General features: G+C 42.9%; 1 protein-coding gene across 5 annotated transcripts in view; it reads left to right on the top strand.

Annotated features, from left to right (window-relative positions):
• The window catches only part of CACNA1B (calcium voltage-gated channel subunit alpha1 B), a 475,079-nt gene that overhangs the window by 318,672 nt on the left and 135,766 nt on the right, over window positions 1-20,641 (top strand). For all 5 annotated transcript variants that reach the window (XM_059715546.1, XM_059715542.1, XM_059715543.1 and 2 more), the window contains 3 exons: window positions 4,496-4,613; window positions 14,635-14,702; window positions 19,938-20,044. In XM_059715546.1, the coding sequence (XP_059571529.1) occupies window positions 4,496-4,613; window positions 14,635-14,702; window positions 19,938-20,044 (293 nt within the window). The remainder of the gene's footprint in view (window positions 1-4,495; window positions 4,614-14,634; window positions 14,703-19,937; window positions 20,045-20,641) is intronic.

Raw genomic sequence — 20,641 nt, forward strand, 5'->3', positions numbered from 1 at the left:
CAGTGAGCCAACCTACTGGTCAGTGTATCAGTGATACTCCAATCAGCATTGGTCAGTTGATCCCTTTTTCCAGTAATGCATTTATCATTCAAGCAGATCAACAACAATTAAAACAAGTAGATCCATCCTGCCCCTGGCACCCTTCAAAGGCTTTTATCTTGGGAAGTGACTGATGATAACTTCCATCAGATCTTACCTGATGTAAAAGCTCCTCCCTCCCCCTACCTTTTGGCTCCTGCTGAAACTGGCTCCCTTCAGTTCTCCCTCTGAACTTAGGCTGCCCTTTTCTTTTGTGGCTAGGTCACAGCTTTCTGCTATGGCATCCCCACAGATTATTCCCTACTTCTGGGAAAATGGCCTGGTACAGAGTATATCAGACTCCAAACTGTTACAGGGCCAACTTCCCTTGTGACAATCATGCATCACCGCTGAACCCTTTTCCGACTCGTGGGACCAGAGAAAGCTTTTGTGAACTGAATGCCAGGCATTGTATAGGGGAATATTATTTTATGGTAAATTGCTACATTTCTTTACACCAGTAGTCATGTGGAAAGCTGCTTAGCTCAGAGTATTTACAACCTCCATAAACACAGAGAAGCTGTATAAACTAGAAAGATATCTATTAACCATATATGGTCCACTACTTGAGAGCTGGCTGCCACTAAAACAATTAAATGCTGCCAGCTGCTAAGATGTAGGTCTGATGCTTGCCTGAAGGGATGTGGGATGGTAGAGGTGGGATGTTGCTGAACTTTGGTTCTGAGAAAGAACATACTGTTGAGCAGTTCAGGTCTGAGAATTCAAACCAGTATGCACATTAATGACCCTCTGCTTTTGGATGAGTGAGCTGCATTCTTCTATGAAGGGGTATTGCATAAATGGCTGATGCTGGCTTTAAATCATTTTGCTTTCATTCAGGCCCCAGTTCAGACAAGCATCTCCATTCAGGGTAGCTCTTTAACCATGTGCTTAAATGCTTTCCTGAGTTGGCATCCTATCTTTGATGCTACTAGCACACTAATTAGTCTATTAATATTATGGAACAGATCTTAAAAGCTATTTTAATTCCATTACTTGATGACTCTTCAGCCAGCAGTAGTATTCAATGATGAGAATTCCTGGACAAACTATTCACCAAAACCAATCTGGACTGTTTAGCCCATTCATCTTCTGAAAATGTTTCATAAGGCAAACAATTATTTTTATTACTTGGTTCTGTATTCAGTATGATATAGCAAAAAGTTTATATAGCCTACAGCTTGTTCATAAACTATTCAGTGCAACTCTGGCTTGCGTATTTACTGGCTGAAATTTGGTTTGCAACCTGTGATTGATTCCCTAAGTTACAAGCCTTCCCTGCTTTCTGAATTAATGGATCCCCAAAATTCACAATGGGTTTCCTATTGACTCTTGAACACTTCAAGCTTTAATTGTCATGCTTATACCTATGTATGCAAATATTTGAAATGTTTTCTATGAACATTTGTGAGAATAAAATCTGCTCTATGAATATTATTGGAAAGCAAATTTGGGAGCAGTTGCAAATACGTGCAATTCATTTGAACAAATGTTTGTGAAAATGCTTTTGCATAATTCATCACATACTAAAAGATGAGTGGCCAGATTCATATACACAGTCACTCATGTGTAAATACATAGCTGGGAATTATTTCAGATTTATATTGGTCTATAACCATAGGAGACCCTTAGGAGTCATTAGGATCATTTTACTACACTTTACCTACTCTTATGTCATCATCAGCATCACCATCATACCAGCAGCTAGAGTCATTTCCTCTCTCCAAGGAATATAGGCTGGAATTTGTGACCGTTTCTAGCATATTGTTTGCACATGCTACTTGATTGCTAACAGTGCACTAGACTTCTTTTTTCTCTTACAGAATATAGACACAACTTCCTGTTTAGAAGTCTGAATTCCAACAGCAACTAGAATTGACCATGCAGGGCAGTCAAAAATGAATAGATTTACTATGGAATAAGCAACCAATAATTGTGATGAATGTTGTTGTTATTCATTTACTTATTGTTAGTATGTTGTCAACCACTACAATGCAGTGGGAGCTGCTCAGTTGGGGAAGGTGGTTTATTCTCCCCCCCTGAAATGTGAAAGACAGTGTTGTTCAGAGGATGACCCACAGGACTGGAGGTTGGGACACCTGGGTTCTGTTCCCAGCAGGTTGCTGCTTCTGACTCTTTCAATTCTGGCAGCTCTGAAAACAGCCACATGCTGGCGGGAGGCTGGCTTCTGCCTCTTGCCCTGTCCTCCCTCCAGACCTCAGGGCTGCACCCAAGAGAGGACCCCTCCACGGCAGCAGATAGAGGGAGCACAAACTCTTTGCAGACTGGGTGGTTCTCTTCTTGTTTGACTAGGGCAGCCAGGTGTGTTGCATCTTGTGCAGCAGTAAAACTATGGCAACAGCCCGGACTAACTCGTGCTCATGTGGCTGGACTGTTGAGTGGCCGAGGGGAAATTCCTTGGAGTTGTTCCCCCCAGGGTGCTCTTGTGTTTCCTGAGCAGAAAGCCGGATGCCCTTTATGCTTGCCTTCCATCCTGATCTCACAAGTCATTTGGGAGGCACATGACAGCTGAGGTGAGGGCAGTAGCCAGTGAGGAAAGGGGAGGGTTTCACAGCTGGACTGTGTTCTGCCTCCATCACCTACCCCTAGGCTGACCAAAGGAAATCCAGGACATTCATCTGGGACATCTGGGACACTGCATCCCCCTCCCATTGCACTCTCACAAGTTGGCAGGGGTGGGGTGGTGTGCTGGGTAGTCACCGGTGCCTGCCTGCCCACCTGCAAAGTGCTCTGTGCCGCTCCACCTCCCAACCTGGACCACACCCCACGCTCCTGAGTTTCTGGGACACCTGTTATAATTTTCAGCAGGCAGCCAGGACCAGCCTCTGAAATCTGGGACTGTCCCAGCTAAACTGGGACATATGGTCACCCTCCCTATCCCCCACCTTCCCTAGCTACCTCCCTGTCATCCCATGCACTTCCCAGTTCCCTGTCTAGGATCCCAGCTATCTCAATCATGTCAGCACCTCCCAGACACCCTTCAGTTAAATCTGCTAAACTGCAGGTATCCCTCCAAACCATCAACTCTCACTCAGGATAGGATCCCCCAGCTTCCCCAGACACTCCTGTCAGCCAGCATAGGTCCTTACCAGAAGGCATCTGCTTGCACACAGAGAGGCCTCTAATATCTCCCTCTCAACTTTGGCAAAGGCAGGTTCTAGATTTATTCCACACGTTCCTTCTTCTCTGCCATGTTCTCCCTGCAATGCACTAATGTAGGGGGTGGGCTACCAGGTGTCCCCTTAGAAGGGAGCACAAGAACAGCAGCTGCTGCCACTGCCAGTGGAGAGGGTGATAGTTAGCATCTCTGGTGGAATGAATGGCTGTCAAGCTGGAGTTTGAGTGATCTGCATACCTCCTCTTCTCTCCCCTTCGCAGGAGAGAAATGAGAAAGGAAACACAGAGAGAAGCAGTGTTCATAGCTTTGGCAGCAGTTGCATGCAATAAATAGGGCTTCAAGGGAATTGGGGGCACAAGGAGTTTGACTCCCTGTGCTGTGTTGGGATTTTTACCTTCTTTGCCCAGTCAGGGCATTGGGTTTGGAAGTCGGTGACTCTTGTCCTCCTACAGGAAAAGTCACATATGGTGCTGCAGAAACCTTGGCCTGTGTGACAGGCTTATAGAAAGGAGCGGGAGATTCTCAGGGTGGTGCAGGCAGGGATGTAAAGGAGGCCAGCCCCTACCACTTCAGCATGCTGGCTGTCTGCACCTGGCACCCAGTCCTTAGTGTCAAAGTACAGATGCTACCAGACAGCAGAAAGCAGGCGGCTCCAGAAAGAAGGAAGAATCTCTGAGGTGGGACTAGAGCCACCATGAAGTGGTGCTGCTAGTTGCGTCCTGCCCAGTGGTGCCTGCTTTGGTCCTCAGAGTAAACCACAGCTGTTTCTGTTGCTTTTTTGGACAGTCAAATCCTAATTTTCTGGTTCCTGAGGTTTGGATGGGTTGATCCCTTGATCCGGATTGAATCCCCTCTGTGCCCCCACATACTGCCTCAGCTAGCTGGAAGGTACTTTCTGTATCCCAATATGTAATATCTACTTTCTCTTCTGAATCTCCTGAAATCATGGCATTATTTTGGTTTTATCTAAGCTGAATTAGTTTAGGCTACCTACGTCTGGAAATGTATTGTTTGGAGTTCTCAGGAAGGATCTATCCCTGTGCTGTTTAAAGGATGCAGGAAAAGATGCAGCCAATTCTGGGCAGAGAAAGGGCTGCAGAAGTTACAGATACTGGCTAGGCAAAAGAAGACTGAGTGACCAGAATGCTTGTCACACATTTCTACCACATCCTTTTCCCATAGTTTTCTCCTAGGAGAGAAAGCTACATACAACCGATGTTTCAATACTCCAGTCCTTGCATCAGCCTCTCTTCTCTTTTTTCTCCAATTACTCTGCAGATACTGACTGGTGAAGACTGGAACGCGGTGATGTATCATGGGATAGAGTCACAGGGCGGTGTCCACTCAGGAATGTTCTCTTGCGTTTACTTCATTGTCCTGACATTGTTTGGTAACTGTATCCTTGCCATTTTGAAATGAATTTTCAGGGGATGTCAGGCAGTCTCCTCACCAGCAAGTCAAGCATACAAGGTGCCTCAACCTCCTGAAGCATGAAAGACAACGCAGTGCAGAGGGATAGCACATAGGGCTAGGAGTCAGGACACCTGAGCTCTATTTCATTTCTGCTGCTGGCTCTCTGGATGACCTTGTGTAAGATCCCTAGGACTTGTCCCTGCACAGCCATGCTCTAAGCACTAACTAGACTAACACCAGGTAACTCTAATAGTAACTACTGCAATGGGAGGTATGATTGCAGCACAGTAGTGTGAGTAAACTGAGCAAGCTTTTATCTAGCTAATGTGGAAAAAAGTGTAGTGAAGATGCAGTAGTATAAGCTTCAGCACAGGGGGGTACAAACCAACCAGAGATCATTGGTACCTGCACAAGTGGTTGAAGCTTGCATTGCCTTGGCTTGGCTCCTGCTGAGCTTGTACGAGCAAGATTAAGCTGGCTCCAGTATGTCTACACCTGTAGTATGCACTGCTCCCTACTGCAGTGCAATCAGAGCTTTAATCCATGTCCATTCACATCTTTTTTTTTCAGTACAAAGTTGTGTGTGGACTCTGTTACATCAGATTTAGTGTCTTACTTTGATTTAGCCTAGACTTGAGAAGAATCATTGAATATCATTTGAAATGGGACCCTCTTAATCTGCCCATGCACATTTTGCACTGAAACACCGAATAAGTGTGAACAGAACCATTTTAGTTATACTGGTACATGCTTAGGGGTAAACTGGACCCCAGTTTCTCTGTACTTTGGTTTGTTTCTCCATTTGTAAGGCAGGGATAAGAATGCTTATTGTTGTAAGGCACTTCCAGATATGTGCGTGACAGTCTATGTAGAAGTGCAAAGTAACCTTATCAGACTAGTCAGTCGCTCCCACCTGAGAGACCATTGGGTTCAGCAGCCTTCACTCCAGTTCAGCAAAGGGCTTTTCTGGCAAATCCTGTTAAAGGGAGGACTGGGGAGAAGAGCAGCCTTGAGACATAGCATATAGAATCATTAAGGCTTCCACTTTTGAAGAAAGGTAAGAAAGCATGGACTCTGTTGTATATTTATCGTGCAGCATCACTACAGCCCTTTCCTCTTGCATAGTCCTCCTTATTCTGTGTGAGGAATTATGACAAGGAGCCACAGATAATATGGCACCCAAGTTGTACTTGTCATTTAAGTGGCTCTCCTCGGAATTACCCAGCTCTAATTCACTCTGTCAGTGAGCAGCAGGAGCTACTACCCAGAGACAGACCAGGTTTCTGCACTCAGGTATCCACCTCATGCAGTGTAGTATGCGACTCTAGAAATGCAAAAACCAGGACAGCAGGTTGGGGCAGTGGGAGGACAGAAGAATATCCCTAATTCCTTAGGGCATGGCATTTGAAAGTGAGATTAAACTATAATTAAGTTGACTGAGAGAGAGAGAGAAAGAGACCCACTTTTAACCTTAAAGAGACTGAGTTCTAATGTTTTTTTAAAAACCAGACATAGATTCCATTGCTCATTCTCTCATAAAAAGGGTAGTTTTTATAAGGTTTGAGTCTTCGCTTCTACCAGTGCAGGTGTAACTCCACCAAACTTAGTAGTGACACCAGCGTAACACTTCTGTAATGGGCAAGTGAATCAAAACCATAGTATTGTTTCCAACTAAAATCATTCAGTCTGAAAGCAACTGGGGCCAGATTCTGTCATTTGCACCATTCCCTTCAGTGCAGTGCTGGTGAAGACAGGACTAGTTCTTGGAAAATTCCCCCAGCCTTGACCAATATGAGCAGGTTTCTGAGACAGAGGTTGCTAGAGGCAGCAGGGGATGTGGTTGGAGCATTATGCTGTAGCTATTTGTCATTGCAGACAGCTATACAAAACCACTGAAAGTAAGAGCAGCTCTTGAGCCTAACTTAACATGCATCTGGAGCTGCTCTAGTCTTTGGAGTAGTCCAGGACCAGGCAGGTACAAAATCCTTAGTGATTCTGCAAACTATCAAAGAGCTGTCCTCTTTTCATGCTTGGGAAAAGTCCTTCCCTTTATGTAATGCTGTGGGGGCATGTGCCAATGAAGAAAGGGAAATGCTGATCTTCTCTTTATTAATGCTATTTTTGCTTCCATGCTACACACTCCATCAGAATCACAGTCCACGTATATTCTGGCCAGCCTTCAATATCCCTTTGTAAGAAGGCCCACTCCTTACATCTCATTTCCTTTTGCTGTCAACTGTTCCTGATATGTATCTGTTCTTCCACTTCCCTTCCACACTCTCCCAGAAGCAGACACCATAAAGGGATGCTTTGAAATGCTTTACCCTGTCACATTTTTATTGACGTCATTTAATCTATGAAATGTTTTTTTCAAGGTGCAGGACAAATCAGATGGGAAAGAGATAGTGTAATATAACAGTCATTATATCAAGTACTTGAACATGATCAGCTACTCTGTTATCAGGATGGACTGAGTACTCCTAACCATCATAGTTTTGCATATAAAGAGGACTTCATGCTGTGGAACTAAACTACTCTTAAATTAAAGTTCCATTTTAACTGGCAGAGGATTCCATACGGAGCTTACACTTGGGGGAGAACATTTTTAAAGAAATTTTAATAACTCACTCTTTCATTGTATGGTCTGTGCATTAGCTAGTTTTTATTACTTCCTTTTTTGGTGTTTGGTAATAAATGGGACTACAGTGCCCTCAGGGTTCAAAAGTTTATATAATCGCCCTTGCAGCTTATCCGAGAGAGAGACACCAACACTTTGCTTCATTTTTCTATTGCCCACAATCTGAACTGCTTGTGACACACCCTGTAATGAAGACAGAGGGATCCTTGGGCACTATATACATTTGTCAAGTTAGATATGTCATGTGTAGTCTTTAATTCTGTGTGAATACTGCAGATGAAATGAGTTCACTGCAGTAGAGGTTCTGCATGCATGAACTACATGGAGAAAAGAGCTAGCTGGATAATGTTTATGACATTAAGAAAACTTACTGTAACAGGTAGCAGTGCACCAATACATTGGTCCCATGTTGGATCGGCACCAATATAAAGAAAATTAACTGTATCAGCAATTGGCTTTTTTGGCTGATGTGGCCAATGATGTGGTCAATGTGGCAGTGCAGCACAAAGGCAGTCAGGAGCATAGACAGGGGTATGTGCAGAGGCGGGGGCTGCCCTTCCAGCCCTGCACCCCCTGGACGAGCCGCTTGTGGCTCTATCCTGTGCCCCACCCCGGCTGTGCAGAGCCTGCCCTTGCCCCAGCCCCATTCTCTCCCTCACCATGGGGACCTCAATCTACCCCCCTCCTCCCACCCCTTCCCTCCCCATCCCCCACAACAAACTTACCAGCCAGACGTTGCTCTGCAAGCTGCCCAGCTACATATCATCTGTCGGATCAGTATCGGCCAATGTGGTTCATTAAAAATCGGCCATCGGTATCAGACCAAAAACTCTCTATCGTTGCACCCCTAGTAACAGGGTTAATTCATCCTAATGAACTTCTTGACCCAAATTCTGATGTTAGCCCCCAGCGGCTGTTGTGAATTTGGAGGAAATCTGTTCACCTCAAAGGAGGTTCTCCAGCTCCACACTGGTAAGTCGCATCAGGATCTGACCTGTTTGGTCAGAAATCTGTGACCCAAAGTATTTTTGATCAGTATAAAGTAATACAGTAAATTTGGAATTATCTCCCTCCTGCCCCCACCCCCCGAACATATGACTTTCTCCCCAATTAACCTTAATGAGAACCTGTACAGAAAAGGGACAACAGGCATAGAATTGCTTTAAAACATTTCCCCCTTGATTACAATGACAATAGCAGTAGTAAATCCATTACTACTCATGCTGATATTTCAAAGAGAATTGCAGCAAGGTCGCTGCTATCTCTGCCTTTCATTGAGTGGAATTGGTAATGCTGACAGTATGCAGAGAGCATTCTTTTCTTATAAGAGGGGAAAACAGAACCATACAACTTTCAAATGGCTTCAACCATCAATTCCTGTCAGGCAAAACATTATTAGAAATGTCTGAAAATGAACTTTAAGTTTAGTTTGCAAAAAAACAACCCTCCCCCCCTCCAAAAAAACCCTTCTCACCCTTTTGTTCCACATTAAACAGTTAGTGGTACAAGTGTGTTTAACCTGCTATAACAGAATAAAGGCCCTTTTATACATGCAGGTATAGGTGCAATGGGATCTAATGCATGATCCACACAATTGCGCTTCCTGCCTTGCCACATGTACTTGGCAGGAAGCATGGTTGTGGGATTGTGAATCAGATCCCATCACACCTTATTGCCTGTGCAGGCAAAGATTAATCCTGGGCTTCCTCTGTGATGGCAAGAAGCAAGTTCCCACATCTGGGAGCCACCTCAGCTGATGGGGTTCCCAGCTGTGGGAGCACACTATGCCTCTCCATGCCGGGAGACCACAGCAGCTGATTTCCTTGTCGCAGTGGTATGTAAATTGCCCCTACAGCTAAGAGATCACAGCACCTACAGTCTCCCAGATGCAGGGATGCATGATGCTCCCCTGTGGCTGGAAGAGTAGCTGTAGTCTCCCAGGCACAAGGGTGTATGGGGCATCCCCATGGCTGGGAGCCCTGCCAACTGATGGGGCTCTTAGCTTCAGGGGTATGTGCTTCTGCAGCTGAGAGCTCCCAGGCTCAAGGGTGCACATGGTATTCTTCCCCCCTGTTCCCCCCAGCTGGGAACTCCAGTCAGCTGAGGGGGTCCCATCTGCAGAGGCACAGGCGACACATGCAAATTAAAGCTGGAAGGAAACCAGCTATAAAGTTATTCCATTTTCCAGCAATAACTTTACAGCTGGTTGTACCTTTTTAAGGCACTATACTTAATTTGCACATGTAACCAGTATTATTCGTGCAATTAACCAGGTACCATATTTCATGGTGAATAGATTGAGTTTTGACATCCAATTTTTAACTCTTAAAATTCGACCTCGACTTATCCACTGTATCACCATCCCCTGCAAGTGGCACCCTGCAAGTGGCACTGGGCTCGGCACTCAGCTGGCATGGCCCAGGCAGCGCCGCTTGCTGGGGATGGGGCCATGCCAGCTGAGCGCCGAGCCCAGAACCGCTCTTGGGATGGGGATGAGGACGGGGCCAAGCTCAGCTGGTGCAACCCCATCCCCTGTGAGTGGAGCTGCCTGGGCCGCACCAGCCGAGCATCTGCTGCACGCAGCGCTGCTGAGCACCAAGCCCAGCCATGCCAGCTGAATGCCGAGCCTGGTGCCACTTGCAGAAGACAGGACTGGGCTCAGTGCTTGGCAGCGCCGCTTGCAGGGGATGTGGCTGGGCTCAGTGCTCGGCTGGCACAGCCCAGGCAGTGCTACTCACAGGGGATGGAGCTGTGTCAGCTGAGCCCTGAGCCCAGCCCCATCTCCGTCCCTATCCCCTGTAAGCAGCGCTAGACTTGGCACTTGCTGGCATGCCCTCATCCCCTGCAAGCAGTGCTGCCTGGGCCATGCCAGTCAAGTACCAAGCCCATCCATGTCCCTTGTGAGCTGTGCTGTGGCACGTTTCCAGCCCCCAGGTGCCTGACCTGCAGTGAGGGTGCACAGGGGGACAAATAAGTCGCCCCCATATTTCTGATCCAAAAAGTTAGGAATTTCATAGATCTGGTGTATAAGTCGACCTAACTTTTTGGATCAGAAAAATGGGGTCAATTTCTATACTGCATCGTCCTATACACTCAAATACAGTAATTGTGTAATACATGTAATGTACAGAGAGAGACCTAATATTAATGCATGGCAAAATGGAAGGAGGATACAGTTATATTTGTTAGCCTGAGGCTTAACTTCCTAAGGAAAGCCCCATTCCTTAACAGATTTGAAGCTAGATTGGGTAGTGTATTGTAGAATACCCTTCAGAAAACAATCCTGCACTAGCTGAGTTATGGATTAGATGTAGCATAAAATGTCTATTCTGTTCCTAATTCTTGAGTTAAAGGGACGCTGACAATTATTTAAAAGAAAACCAAACAATATTTACCATTACTTCCCCCCTCTGTCACTGTAATACCTACATAGAAACTTGAACAGACTGCTGCTTTTCCAGTCTGAATTTTTCATTTGGCAAACAGCAATTTGCCACCAGCCTGTCTTGCATGGACTTTCACTGGAGCTGAAATTTAAATGGTCCTGCTCATTTTTCTTACTTGCATCACTGATATCAGACCAGCTCTGGGAATTGATTTTCTTAGCTCTATCTTGCTCCATCTGGGAGGCTGCGCAGTGGCAAAGTGAAAGACCTGGCAGTTTTTCTGTAAGAGGAATTTATGTTCTGTTTCTCAGTATTTGATAAGTTCCTGTTTATGACAAGGAGGTTTAAAAGAGATGGACTAAATGGTGCTCTCATTAGACTAGCTTCAGCATTTTGGGATGGGCCTGCAAAATAGTATTTTGGTGCTGCCTGGCTTCCTTCAAACATAAGGAATTGTGATCCTTATTCGTCTTCCGGGGTCTATTTTGACAAAATTCAGGTGGATTTCTCCCCAGCCTCTAACAGCATAAATCGAGTCCAGTTACTTCTTGGGATCACTTTATGGTTTTGAGTCTTTCTGCAAGGAAAAGTATAAGAAATTTGTATGCTTAAAACAAAAAGAGGGAAACTGAAGTTTTCCTTGATTTTTTTAGTTGCACAAAATCCTCCATTGTTCATAGGCCAGAAGATACTTGTCTCAAATAATTCTTAAGGGAGGTGGCATAAGTGGCACAGGAGCAGAATTGGGCTTGATATTTGGTAGTTTTTTAAATCATGTAAAAAGATTCTCATGGCTACAGCTGTACCAAAATGCACCAGTTCAAAGATGGAGCAGCTCAGCAGAGTCCGTTGTTGCAAGATACGTTTGCAGGGGTTGGGATATTTTCTGTGTGGATAGGCGTCAGGGACAGGAAGCAGCTTCATTATTTAGTTTCTTAGTCTCTGTGGGTTTTTGATGGGAATGCTTGGAGGCATTTTAAAAGCAGTGGAAGCACTGGAGTGGAAGAGTCCAGATAGTCTTTGTCACTCAGCACCAGCTAACAAGGGGTATCACAGCGTGTGCATCTGCCACTCCATGTTGTAACATTAGGCACTGGGTTTCAGTTGGCAGTTAAAGAACTGAGAAATGTAATTTCTCTTAAAAAAATCAAAAGTTAATGGAACTCACATTTCTGTCAGAAATGCAACCATTCAGGAGGCAGCAGCCTAGGCAGGAAATGGTGGTTTCAGCAATTTTATTTGTCATTGTCTGGACTCAGCAGGAAGGATATTCTTGCACCTCTGCTGGCTCTACCTGGAAAAAAAGAAAGAAGCAATTCCTATGGATCATACTTCAAAGAGGTCTCTGTGCCAGAGGGAACAGCTCCGTATCATAAACGCTACTATCTCAGGTGACTTAATATGTTCAAAACATAATGGGCAACTTTTTCTTAGTCTGCCTTGGCCTGGAGATGCCCCAGTGACTCTTCCCCTATCCCTTTAAAGTTGCTAGTGGGCAGAACACCCCTCCCCCCCATATGAATTTAGATATTCTTCATGTTTGCTGGTGTTCAAGTGATGCTGTAGCCATGATGGTTCAGGAAATATGCAGGAAGTGAGGTTTTTTGCAACTGAAATCTTTTATTGGCCCAACTGCATGGTTGGGATAGACAAGGTTTTGGGTACCACAATACACTTCCTCAAGTTTCTGGGAAAGAATCAGTAAAAGTTCCGATAAAAGATATCACCCACAAAAATCCCTTTTTCTCACATATTTTCCTGACCATCACGGTGACAATTTCACTTCAGCACTACCAGAACATGGACAATGTTGAAATTCACTGTTTGCGGTGGAAAATCCAGAACCTAAAGAAAAAAAGAAGTCTGGCTGCACATCGACACCTTCCTAAACATGCACTGCTTCTTTCCCAGAGATCTGAGAAAGGGTACCGACCACGCTACAGGTCCTTTGTCCTCTCCATCCTCCCTATATACTGCTTTTACTCTTTCTTCTGCATTGCTTTCTTCTCTAAATGTCTTTCCCACAATACAGTGCCCTGTGCATCTTACCAAGTGCACAGACCAAATCAGTAGTTACAACCTATGTACTCTTTATGAGATCAATTATAGTCTGTCTAAAATTCCCTAAGCCATTTCATTTGGCTGTGTTTATATCTTCTTTTAGTCCTAAACACTTGTGCCACAGCTACTCTCTTTTGGTTAGAATAATTGCTATACATATATGTATACCATAGTGCTGTAAAGCCCTTTGGAAGCCTTCAGTGAAAGAACACAATATATATGTATGAACCTCTAGGTTCCCTTTGGGCAGAGACATCACAGCTAATTATAGACATTTGGGGAGGTTAATCGGGTACAAAATGGCCACCCAATTTAAACTTAGCTCTTCCTGGTGCCAACCTTACACTTACAGACCTAGTCTATGACCAGATATCAATTAAAACCTGTAACGGTACAGAAGTTCAATGCACACAAACTGGTCTAAAAATTGTGGAACCTGGTTTAAAGTAAACCTGGATCTATGTAGTAACAAACTTACTCAATTTAGGTCTAACCAGTGCATGGAACTTCTGTACGCTTTCCCTGCACAACCCGGGAGCTGGGAATACCCAGCTGCCAACCCCCAGCCCCAGGGCTGCGCTTTTCATGCCCTCCTCTCCCGCACCCTGCACCAGACTATTTTTTGCACCCCAGTCTCTCACCTCTCCCCAAAGCAGCCAGCCCCCCACCCAACCCCCAACCTCACAAGCTGCTCCAGGCGCCACCACTGCTGGAGCCAAGCAAGTACCACCGCTGCTGGAGCCCACTGCTCCTGGTTGGGGGGAAGGATGGGGGGGTATAGGTTCATGGGGAAGGGGGGAATTGGAGCTAAAAAAAGGATCTGGGGACTCCTAAGGCCCCCCATGAGCCCAGAGAGCCCCCCTGATCGTGCCAGACCTTCCCAGACCCCAGCAACACCCCACAGATCACACCTGCCCCCCATCCCCTGATCCTCCTGTTGGTCAAGTCTGCCTGCCTCACCCCACCTCTAGGTTATACCTGTCCCCCCCCCCATCCCCTGGTGGACCTCTGATTCTCCCCAGCATGCTAGCCCCCTGCCGCACCTTACCTGCTATCAGGCAGCCATTTTAACAGATTTAACCCCCACCCAAATCCCACTGAATCTCTGAATTTAGTTCACCACACCCATGCAGCCATCACAGACTGTCTAGGTGTGAGCACCTTATTGCAGATGTATATCATTTACAACAGCTTGGTGTTCTTATTTTTAATTTTCTCTTGGCATTATTGCAAACTAGTAACTAGAATAATCGCAATAAAAAGATAGAAAGGGACAAAGAATAGTTAAAATCAAGACAAAAATGAAAATGTTCCTGCTCATAATAAATGAAGGAATAATAATACTGAGACCAGTTATTTAGTGCTAGGGAGAAAAGAAGTAATATTTTCATTGTCATGTTGACTTTGTTGTGATAAATTGTATTTTCCTTTAGTTGATATGTAAATATTGCAGTGAGATAAATTTTACCTGGAAAGATTAATATTTCTTTTTTAATGGCAACCACTGTATGAGAATTGTGCCCAGTCAGACTGTTTTTCAGTTTCCTGTTCAGCTAAAGGTTGATCTTTAACTAACTTCTAGTAAATGAGGCCAAAAATTGCATATATGTGTGTTTGTGCTGTGGGTTTTGAGTAGAGAAGCTGGGAGGGCATGGGGGGCTGAAAAGGTCACATCTGTTTTCTTCCACTGGAAGACACAAGGTTGGTTAATTGATAAATGGATTGGACAAAGCACTAGAAAATATTCAGCCAGGGAGTAATCCTATATACTGGCAGAAGAAAAGAGTTCATAACCTCATAAGATTTTTCCTTTTCCAATATCTAGCATGCTCTGTGGGTTGCAAGATGGAGGGACATGGGTGGAAGATTATTTAACTCCTTGGTATACAAAGATTTTTCCTTAGCTACTGTCTAAATAGACACACTCCTGAATGTCTTCCTGGCTATTGCTGTTGACAATCTTGCAAATGCACAAGAGTTGACAAAGGTATGTATGAGACATCTGGCTCTTCAACATGCATTGGTCTCTGTTCTGAAGAAGTAACTATAATTTCCTATTGGACTCTCACACCCTATCACCTTTTCATTTTTTATATGTCACAGCAACTGGATCTGAATTAAACCACCTACTTCCCCAAGCTTTAGTCACCTTAGGATACGTTCCTCCATTTCCCCCATTTTCATTGTAGCAGCCTTTAGTTCAAGAAGTTTATTTGATAGTCCCATTCATTTCTCCTTCATAACAAAAACTCGTTATTGTGCAAATCTGAATAATGGAACCTTCCATATTTTCATATGTGATTATTATCATCATCATCATCACTATTATTATTGTGTGGGCAGAGAACAGAACATTTTTTCACGTTGCTGTTGCACAGATATGCACAAGGACGTCTGGCATTAGCTGGCTTCAGGGCCACAGGTGAACCAGTTAAAGGTTTTCAGATGATTCAGTAGCATATTTGAGCTCATACCTGGGGAAATTCAGTTGCCAAATTGTTTCATGCTAATACTTCCTCTCTTAATGTAGTTTGGTACCAGAGAGTTAAAAATTTTCAATCAGCCCTGTGGAAAGCTGCTTGAAAGAGGCTTTTACAGGTTTTCAGGCAAGACATTAAAACCTTCCTGCCTCAGCAGAAGCAAGAGACATTTGAGACAAGCCAGAGCATTGGCAGAATGCCACAAACTGGCAAGAGCTTCATACAAAGCCAATGTAGCTTTTCTGTATACTCAGGTTTACACTGGAGGGTCCCTGGTGGGGAAAAAAGACATACCCTAGTAATGTACGGGACCGATCTGAAATGCTAGAGCTTACCCAGGTGTATCTCTACTGTTCTAGCTCTTTATTGCAAGACAGTCATCTTTATGAGGCACACTGTTGTTTTTTTTAAAGCGGGGAATAAAATAACTCCAAGCCAGTCACATTCCCACTGCTGTCACTCCCAGTGATCTACAGATGAAAAGGCAGAGCCATACCCTTCTGGGCAGTTATATTTTACAGACTTATACAGGTTGTTCCTTACATGGCATGAACGTCTCTAATCCTTGTGTTTATTGTACTCATTATCAGGGTAATTTTTTGCTTGAAATGCTTATAATAATGCTTGTGAGGAGTTCAGAGATACATACAATCCTAATAGTTTTTGAAAAAAGAAGCCAGACTAAAGTGAAGGTTTTCTATTCCAGCCCAAAGGCTGCCACTTGAATCCCAATGCAGTTAACTGCACCATAGTAAAATCCAGGGCTGCTTTATGGTTGAACTTTTCTCTTACAGTATTTCTTTTCTATTAGGCAGCTGCATTACTGCCTTTAGCCTACAGATTTGAATGGAGCTTTGTTTCCTGAAAGCTGATGTATAACATATAGAAAAAGAGAGGGATAATGAGTCTCAGGTGTACCATAAATGTTCCTGTTTCTGAGAGATCATGCATTCTGCCTCCCTTTTCTATAATAATTCATTTGACTGGTGAATTTAGGGGATGTTCTTAGCTTTATTGGGGAAGCTTTTCCCTTACAGAAATTCAGGGTTTTTTTCTGTGCATTGTAAAATCAACCAGACTCTTATCTCAGAGATTTATCATCTTCTCAAAAGTGTTTTAGCTTCACCTATCAGGATTTATGGCACTCACTTGGATGCAATGAGAAAAGAAGAGGCCCCTCAGACTTCTTGTGTAAGAAAGTTCATCCTGTTCCTTTTTAATCCTTTTAATAGTCCCATCTGAATATTTCAGAAGCTGACTATGATGGCTAGAAAAATGACTTTGTTAGTGTTTATGGAATACAATTAAATATTGATAGACACAAAAGCCTTGCCAAATCACAGAACTTCTTTTGAAACTCTCTTCACTTGAATTCATTTCAAGGATCCAAAAATCACTAGGGCTTTCAAAAGAGGAGGAAAAAGATAAAAAGTAATTCAATTATGTGGCATACCTAGAGAATGGGAGATTTATTGCTAAGTAAACATGATCATGCAAAATTCAAAATGACCTGGAGATATAATTAAGTTAGGAGCCAGTTGACCTCAAGAGACTTCCTTTGACAATTACATTTTACAGCTAATCTAGATCAATGCTGCATACAGCGTCATAATACTCAGTAACCTGTAAATGCCTCCATTTGGGAAAGTCAAAACTCTTTCTCCCCAACCTTGATGCTTGCATCATTTCAGCCAGCATTACCCAGTTTGGGCGTCAAATAGGATTTGGTTTGTCATATTCACATTTTTGTGGTAGCTTTAATCAGTGAATTGTCACTGATGGGAGGGAGGGTGAGTACAACAAACAAGCAAAAACAAAAAATACCCAATGAAGCAATTACATTAAACTAAAAACCTTCTCCCATTGCTGCATTTTAAATTAGTGTATTAAGCATTTTAATTTACTACCTTTACAGTCTTATCGTGAGTAAAGAAACACTTGACCCTCAAAATGATAGTACTAATAATGGTCGTTTTCATCTATGGACTCCAGGCATGCTTTATAAAATATTTTTCTAAGGAGATGTTGTGAACTGAAAAACAGCTTCAGGGAAAGAATGATGGGAGGTGGTTGAGAACACAGGACTAGGAGGCAGGAATCCTTTTTTCTCTCCAGATGTCCTCAGTGACCTCCTGCAAATAACTTACCTCTATCTTACATTTTCCATCTTAAAATTAAAGGAAATAATACAGCTCCTCTTCCTAGACCTGCCACTACCATTAGTATTATTAAAACTGGTTCTGCTATTAGGATTGCAGTACCACCCGAAAGAGTCCGAGTCATGTACCGTCATCCTGTTGTTCCAGGTAGTATTCAACCACAGAACAAGGTACTCTGTGTCCGAAAGAAATCTTACAACTTGAGTAAAAACCAGAAGTTTAATGAATATTTACATAGTGCTATAAGATTCCTAAATAAAAGATGCTACACTAATATTGTGACTGGGGACTTGCATACTGCAAATTTGTCAATACAGTATCAGTCTTCTGCTGTTATCTAAAGCAACAGAGCCTATCAGAGAACACAGTCGCAGGTCTAAGAGTAGATTAAGGGAACATTTTAGAAGGGACAGTCTAAATGCATGTCTAGTGCAAGAACATTTGAACCTTTGCAAATGTAACAAAGCTGGCTAGTCCTTGAAAGAAGAGACGGTGATGTGCAGTCAATAAAACCAAAACCTCCTTAAAATTATAGTACTTTAGGTTTTTATTTCTCCAAATGATTAATCTTCCACAGAATGAAGAAAATACACTTGGCTTATAGTAGCTGTTCAAGCCATTGATAAATTTACTGGAAGCTGGCAGTTGAGAAATATTGACTTTGTATAATTGTTTAATGGAGCATTTTCATCTTGGCCTGGATCAGATTGCTTCTTTATGAGCTACAGTGAAGATTTGCTCAGTGTAGATTTGCTAATATCTGGAGAGAGAGAGAGTAAAAAAACAAGCTTGAAAGCCTAATGGTTTGGGTTCATCACTAAAATTCTTTGTACTTTTTTCCTGGAAAAGAAGGGAAGAAAAGCAAATTTTCAAAACGAGTTTAATGTAAGTGAAGTCAACTATATAAAGACCAGGTAGTTCTTTATGTGTATAATATTCAGGGTGGAGAAATCTGTGAGTTCCCATTTTAGAGAAAGCCTTTGTATTCTGTACACTAGTTACATTTTGTATAAGAATAATATCTTACAAGGTTAATTTTCAACATTAAAGCTAATCAAATGTTGTTGCATGGAGTTCCATATAGATATGCCTGTTTTTTGAAGCTTGATTAGGTCCTGAGAAGTGATGCTTTAAGTGACATCATAGGACTCAGTGTTTATCCTTTCATAATTCTCCTACCAATTCTGAGTAGTTTGAAAGTTAAAATGGTGTTTCATCAAACTATCAGAACTGTAGCCTGACCTTAGGATTTGAGTCAGATTTGGTCCTTTGGTGCCTTATTACCTGTAATAAAAATCATGCAGTTAGAACTTAATTAACAATTCTGTTGATAATACACATGCTAGAAGCTAATAGATCACACTTCTACAAATGTATGGGCCCCTGCAGTGTTAATAAGAATAACAAGTAGTAAATCATTATATTTTTTTTAATTGAAAAAATGGCAGACATGTTTCTGCATTCGTAATGGGGTCAAATCTAATGACTAAGAAGGGGGAATTTAAAATTATATAACTGAAATAAGTGGAGTTATATGGGTATCAAGCCTGTATTAGTGAGATCAGAATCAGGTCTTCCAGTACAAAAAAATCACTTTCCATATAATTAGTGGAATATGGCCTCCTTTTACTTACAGTGTTATATTTCTTATACATTCTTTCCACGCTCTGCTACATCTTGCCTGACAATGGTGATGACACATAAATGGTGATGCTCTTAGAGATGACAGGTAACAGACAGGGCACTGGAAGAAGTGATATCTATCATGTGATCAGCCCTTGAAAGCACTTTACAGCCGTGTCCTGACAGAAGTGCACGGCTGCAGAGCACTCTTAAAAATGCTCAATCATGCGACAAATTAACTCTCATTTAATGAGGGTTCAGATGACCGTGCTCCAAAGCCCAGCCTGCACTTAAGGAAGGGGGTTGTGGTATGGTGCAGGCTGGGCAAACCCCAGACTGGAGCTCCCTCCCCTTGCCTAACCTGCAGACAGCACCAGAGCTGGCAGACACAGCTCCCAAGTGGAAATTGAGCTCCAAAACATGTCCCCCTTCCACCAAACAGCAGACTTCTGTTGGGTTGGGAATGGGGCGGGGGTCTGGTCATTGTAACTCATGGTGCTTTTTGTGAAGCACCATAAGTTACAGTGGGGAGCTGCATGTCTGTCAGCACCACAGTGTTCCATCTTGGCCAAGGCAAGAGGGCATTCAGTTCAAGATAAAACCTTGCGTTCTGTGTTTTCTAGCCTTTGACAGCCTGTGGCACTAAATTAAAGATGAATAGAGCTGCAATCACCTGCACATTTTACATGATAGCTGCAGTTTTCAGATTCCTCATAACTTTCCAATATGACTGTAAACAGGTATAGCTCGTGTGCCCTGCTCACAAAATATCCTATGTCAAATCAAATCATGCAGTATATATTTTAAAACAAACAAATGCAATTTTTCAGTGTTTTAACTGTTTTAGTTAAATGTGGCTACGGCAGCCGTGTCCATTGGAGAGTTCCACTGATTTTATCCCAGGGTTTTGGCGAAACGGTAAATGATATAATTCTGGATATGACTTGATGTTTGAAACAGGATGAAGAGGAAATGGAAGAAGCTACAAATCAAAAACTTGCTCTTCAAAAGGCCAAGGAGGTAGCAGAAGTCAGTCCCATATCTGCTGCTAACATTTCCATAGCAGCGTAAGTGTTATTTTATTTACTTGGGAAATATTATCAATTTGTTTCTGTTTTTCAGACTCGATACAAGTCTGCTCTATTTCAGTACCTAATACAACTTGTAAGCCCTGCCATAGAGTACAAAGGATTAATGGGCTTTAAATTGAATACTTGGTGTTAGTTGCTTAACCATGTGTGTGATTTAGTTTTTTTTGTAAATTATTTTTGTTTGAAATGTCATTGTCTGAAAAAATATGCGTTATCGAGGATTTTTTTATGTTGCGTTAGGAAAGACTTCACCAGGTGAACTGTTAACATTTCACTTAAGATTTTCAATGCTGAAAGGTGGAAATATGTGTGTAATATACATGATATTGTTCAGTTACAGTGATCAGTGCTTTCTGAATTAAAATGTAAAGACAGCCTCCTAAACTGTAGCCACAAAATCAGCTATGCACATTCTTTGCTTGCTCTCCCAAAAGTATTAGCATAATATAAAGCAGGGAACTTGCATATGAAAACAGACACTCACGCACACCTGGGGTACGTTGAGAAGCATCAGCTTGCAAATAAAGACTTTTATGCATGGACGTGGACATACACATGTATTTTGTTATCTCA

The sequence above is a fragment of the Alligator mississippiensis genome, chromosome 12 (assembly GCF_030867095.1).
Source record: "Alligator mississippiensis isolate rAllMis1 chromosome 12, rAllMis1, whole genome shotgun sequence".
Taxonomy (NCBI): domain Eukaryota; kingdom Metazoa; phylum Chordata; order Crocodylia; family Alligatoridae; genus Alligator; species Alligator mississippiensis.